The 6,000-nt window shown below is 35.8% G+C and overlaps 1 protein-coding gene across 3 annotated transcripts in view; it reads left to right on the forward strand.

Annotated features, from left to right (window-relative positions):
* The window catches only part of DPP10 (dipeptidyl peptidase like 10), a 1,401,573-nt gene extending 1,397,319 nt beyond the window's left edge, over positions 1-4,254 (forward strand). For all 3 annotated transcript variants that reach the window (XM_063694707.1, XM_031008786.3, XM_019022737.4), the window contains exon 26: positions 221-4,254. In XM_063694707.1, the coding sequence (XP_063550777.1) occupies positions 221-355 (135 nt within the window). In that variant the 3' untranslated portion in view covers positions 356-4,254. The remainder of the gene's footprint in view (positions 1-220) is intronic.
* Positions 4,255-6,000: the final 1,746 nt, after the last annotated feature.

Consider the following 6,000-nt stretch of genomic DNA (forward strand, 5'->3'; position numbering starts at 1 on the left):
CCTTTTATGGCCAACATATTCTAATTTAAATACCAAATATTAATTGACATGATTACAATTGTTTTAAAAGTTTAGCATGAATAACTTAGAGTTGAATTAGGTTTGATTTTGGTCAGATATTATTATTCAAAGTTTCCATGACATTAGGGCTCAGAAAATGAATGCGAGAGACAATAGCTTCTGGGATAATTTGAAATCTTCTTTCTCCTCAATATCTTAGGTCTACCCAGATGAAGGTCATAACGTATCTGAGAAGAGCAAGTATCATCTCTACAGCACAATCCTCAAATTCTTCAGTGATTGTTTGAAGGAAGAAATATCTGTGCTACCACAGGAACCAGAAGAAGATGAATAATGGACCATATTTATACAGAACTGAAGGGAATATTGAGGCTCAGTGAAACCTGACAAAGAGACTGTAATATTGTAGTTGCTCCAGAATGTCAAGGGCAGCTTACAGAGATGTCACTGGAGCAGCACACTCAGAGACAGTGAACTAGCATTTGAATACACAAGTCCAAGTCTACTGTGTTGCTAGGGGTGCAGAACCCGTTTCTTTGTATGAGAGAGGTCAAAGGGTTGCTTTCCTGGGAGAAATTAGTTTTGCATTAAAGTAGGAGTAGTGCATGTTTTCTTCTGTTATCCCCCTGTTTGTTCTGTAACTAGTTGCTCTCATTTTAATTTCACTGGCCACCATCATCTTTGCATATAATGCACAATCTATCATCTGTCCTACAGTCCCTGATCTTTCATGGCTGAGCTGCAATCTAACACTTTACTGTACCTTTATAATAAGTGCAATTCTTTCATTGTCTATTATTATGCTTAAGAAAATATTCAGTTAATAAAAAACAGAGTATTTTATGTAATTTCTGTTTTTAAAAAGACATTATTAAATGGGTCAAAGGACATATAGAAATGTGGATTTCAGCACCTTCCAAAGTTCAGCCAGTTATCAGTAGATACAATATCTTTAAATGAACACACGAGTGTATGTCTCACAATATATATACACACGTGTGCATATACAGTTAATGAAACTATCTTTAAATGTTATTCATGCTATAAAGGGTAAACGTTTGATGAATTAGAAGAGATGCTCTTTTCCAAGCTATAATGGATGCTTTGTTTAATGAGCCAAATATGATGAAACATTTTTTCCAATTCAAATTCTAGCTATTGCTTTCCTATAAATGTTTGGGTTGTGTTTGGTATTGTTTTTAGTGGTTAATAGTTTTCTAGTTGCATTTAATTTTTTGAATATGATACCTTGTCACATGTAAATTAGATACTTAAATATTAAATTATAGTTTCTGATAAAGAAATTTTGTTAACAATGCAATGCCACTGAGTGCTATTTTGCTCTTTTGGTGGAGAAGGCTTTTTTCAAAACTCTTGGTCCTTTTACTTCTTTCTCTCAGTGCAGAATCAATTCTCATTTTCATCGTAAAAGCAAATAGCTGGATTATTTCATTTGCCAGTTTCTATTTAGTATTCCATGCCTGCCCAATTCATCTGTTACTGTTTAATTTCAATCCTTCTGGTGAGAATTAGAAATGAAATATTTTTTATTCATTGGCCAAAAAGTTCACAGACAGCAATGTTTGCTATTTACTTTGAATTGAAGGCACAAGATGCATCAATTCCTGTGCTGTGTTGGCTTGCAGTAGTAAGTAACTGAGAGCATAAAATAAACCTGACTGTATGAAGTCAATTGAAGTGATGAGAACATTTAACTTTGGTGACTAAAGTCAGAATATCTTCTCACTTCACTTAAGGGATCTTCCAGAAGATATCTAAAAGTCTGTAATAAGCTTAGAAGTTCAGATAAATCTAGGCAGGATACTGCATTTTTGTGGTTTTAAAAAAGTCCTTAGGACAGACTGAATTATCATAACTTATGGCATCAGGAGGAAACTTTAAAATATCAAGGAATCACTCAGTCACCCTCCTGTTTTGTTGAAGGATCAACCCCAAATTCTGGGTATTTGAGTACATGTGAATCATGGGTTGGGTATTCAACTTTTTCCCTAGATGCTTTGGAATCGTGTCTTCCATGCTCCATTGGGTTCAATTTAAAATAGGAAAGGCTTTCTCTTCTGAAAGATCCATTTTAGGTCTTTTTCAAGAATAGTGAACACATTTTTTAACAAAATAAGTTGTAATTTTAAAAGGAAAGTTTTGCCTATTTTATTAAGATGGAAATTTCTTTTTAGGCTAATTTGAAATCCAACTGAAGCTTTTTAACCAATATTTTAAATTTGAACCACTAGAGTTTTTTATGATGCAAATGATTATGTTGTCTGAAAGATGTGGTTTTATTGAATGTCTATTTGAGTATCATTTAAAAAGTATTTGCCTTTTACTGTCATCATTTCTCTTGTTTTATTATTATTATCAATGTTTATCTATTTTTCAATTAATTTAATGCAGTTTCTAATGTGAAAGACATTTTTCTGGAACCCATTTTCCCCTTAAACCCTAAAGAGACCTCAAGGGAAAGCATATTGCTTAGTAGGAAGGTAGAAAATGTTAATCCCTGCGATTCTTTGAGTTTTAATGACAGGGTCATTTTCAGTAAAGGAAATGCTCACCAACACATAGTCACCAACTATTAAAGGAATCATGTGATTGGATTTTCCCCTGTATACATGTACCCTTGGTCATAATCCCACTATTTCATACATATTTATGCATTGCTAGAGTTTCCTAGGACTCCAATAGCATGCTTTCTGAGTGTTATTATTCCCTTAATGTTAAAGAAACAAATCAATATATTGAATTCTATAATCAAATAGGTAAGCAGTATTAAATCATCCACAGAGATAAACAATCTCTTGAAACTCTTTTGAAAGAGAAAAGTGTTCGTTCACTTTCATTGCCTTCATTAAGATCTCCAAATACTCAGAGACTAAGCAGGCTATTCTCATCTATTTGAGTTTCCTGACAGAACTAAAGGAAGGAATCACTCTTCAAAAGATGGATCTCACTTCACTCTGAAAATGTGCCTTTTTTTAATTGGGTGTTTAGCATAAAAATCACTATTGGGGATCTTACAGATGTCTGTTGTAGATCTATTACAATGAGGTGACTTAGACATTGGGCTTTACCATATTAGAGAATTACTTAAGCCATTGTCCTTCAAATGTTGGGCTTTGAGACAGAAGTACCTTGGACTGAATTGCTTTCAAGTCTCTAGAATCACTGACAGCACATGGCTTCTATGAGGAATTATATATGAAATACCACTTGTGTCCCTCCTCAAGTTCTCTGACCACCTTCACATCCTGCGGCCACCAACACTGTATGAATACAATCTGGCCTCTCAGCTATGCTCACTTTCACTTTCTGTTCTGGGGATTCTCTGATACTAATTTTGGCTACTTGCTAGAACCAAGAGACAAATCGCTTACATACTGCAAACCGATGTGAAGGTGTTAATAACCCACTAAAACACAATTAATGAAAGACTGTAGCAGGTAACTAATCTTTCCCTCAGATATTCTACATGGTCCATGGAAGACTCTGTGGGCCCCAGAAGCCCATAGCTGCATACCCTTCTATTTTCCTCTTCCCCATTTCACTCTTTTAAGCTCCCTACTCCTATTCCCTATGATCACTTTCCAAAATAAACTGCAGGTGTGCTAGCTGTTGTCTTAGACTCTGCTTTCTGGAAACTATTTTTCCCCTCCACAAGAAATTATCACTGTGAATATTACAGGAGGAGAAATAAAATAAGAATAAATAAGTGGTTTATTTTCAGGTTCGAATAAACTCTTTCTAATGAAAATGTATTGGACTCTTACTAAGTGCCAAACCTATGATAAATGCTCTACATGCACTATCAAATTGAATCTTCTCAAAATGCCCTAAGGAGGTATTATGTTTCCCGTTTTACAGATAAAGAAATTCAGTTTTAGAGAAGTATGTAGCTTGCCCACATTTATGTAAGTAGTAAGTAAAAACACTAAAACCCAGCACCAGCCAACTTAGAAGTTCATGTTCTTAGTGATTCTGCTCTCCAGCACTCCTGAAATAAGGAGAGTTAACCTATGTTGACAGCACATGAGAAAACATTCTGAATATTTAAACACATGGTTCCAAATATTTTTGAGAATAGTTTCATAGCAATAATACTGAAAAGTAATGGGCAAACCAATTTACCATTGTGGAATGTTTGAAGATACATGAATTCCCTAATGTCAAGAGGACATATGTAACATTAAAACATGTTTTCTTTCTCCGTTGAAGATACGTAAGAGTTATTCTTGTGCGTGGAAACCCTTGCTCAGAAGACCATGACTATATGCTTGGAAGTCATTAGTGAATCTCCTTGCTTGGTCATTGTACCAAAAACACTGCAAAATCATTCAGAGATGCATCTGTATACTGCAGAACCATTACATTGTTCAAAACACCCAGGCTTGTAAACATGAAAACCTCATGTAGTTCTCAAACCTTACAACACACACAAAGCATGTCACATTTCAAGTCATAGCAGACACCCACAATCCTATTTGCAATCTGACGCAGGAAAGTTGCATTACCTCCCACTGTTCTACTAGTGTAGAAGTAGATTTGCTTTACCACTGATCAGATCTGCTAACAACACTTTTATTTCATTTAGCAATATTCCAGCAATTGTTGAGGAGAGAGTCTGTGAATTCGAAAAAAATCTCTCATAAACAAGGCAGACAGGTTTTAAAAAGAAAATAAGTCACATCAAAGTACAATTTTTATTATTTCTCTTTTAGACTTCCAATTAAGCTTATGGTCGACTGATACAAGCATCACACACTTCTAATGACAACAGTTGGGATAGTAAGAAAATTTCTGTGCCAATTCTCACAACCTGTCTATTTCTATCATACCTACCCCTGTTGTAACAAAGTTATTTTTGACATGTGTGAAGCTTGAGAATGCAGATTTCTATCCGGCCAATAGCATCAGAGAAAAGGAGCTCACATTTATTCTACACCTATGCTTTTTGTTACATAAGCTCAGCTAATCCTCAGTCCAGCCGTATGAGATACATACTATTGTTCTCTGATAAAGAAATCAAGATTCAGAGAAATTAAACAATTTTCCAACAAAGCCACACAGTGCATAAATGATGGAACCAATATTTGAAGTCAGACCCTGATGACCTCCAAGCCCTCACATGTGATGGTTTTATCCATGCATTTTTTTAAGCTAGTTCCTAAAGTTCATCATCATGTCTTTGGATTCAGTTTTCAATGAATCCTCACTGTTCAAAGATGAAGATCTTTGAACCCTCACTATTCGAAGATGCCATTTTGCATGCTTCTGGCTGCAGGGAACTAAATACAAAATTTTAAATGGCTTAAATACTTGTGATTCAATATATGCACAGCTTGGACATCACCTGGGAGTTTGTTAGATACGTATACTCTAAGGCACTACCATGACCTTCTTGAATCAGAACCCGAATGTTAACAAGATCCCCAAGTGATTGTTGTGCACATTAAAGTTTGAGAAACACTAGCTTCAATGATAGGAACTATTACTGATTCACATTACAGGAGCGCTAAAGTTCAGATCTATCAGATCAATGATAGACTCAAATCCCAGTCTCCTCCCAAGTTTACACTTTTGCTTTGGTCTGCTTTTTGTTCCCTGCCTTGTTTTCAGATAACTGCAGCTGCCCCAGGCGATGTATCTTTTCAGAGCATTGTCCAAGGATAGAAAGTCAAAGGACGACTCTCCTCTTGCCTATCTTTTATCAAGAAAGATAATTTTCTCTGGAAGTCTTAAGAAGGATTTTCTCAGGTCCCTTTGTACTCTGCAGGCTTTCATTGCAGGCCCTTCTCCTAGATATAAGGAAAGCTGGGAAGCAATACATCTGAAATTGCAATCTCTTTGGTAAGGGTGCCACAAGGAAGAAGGATAGGAGAATGAACATAAATGAGATCAAGGCACCGAGGGAAAGGTATACCCTACCCACGGCGATAAGGTCCTTGATGCTGGCATCTCATCTGG

The sequence above is a fragment of the Gorilla gorilla genome, chromosome 11, assembly GCF_029281585.2.
Source record: "Gorilla gorilla gorilla isolate KB3781 chromosome 11, NHGRI_mGorGor1-v2.1_pri, whole genome shotgun sequence".
Taxonomy (NCBI): domain Eukaryota; kingdom Metazoa; phylum Chordata; class Mammalia; order Primates; family Hominidae; genus Gorilla; species Gorilla gorilla.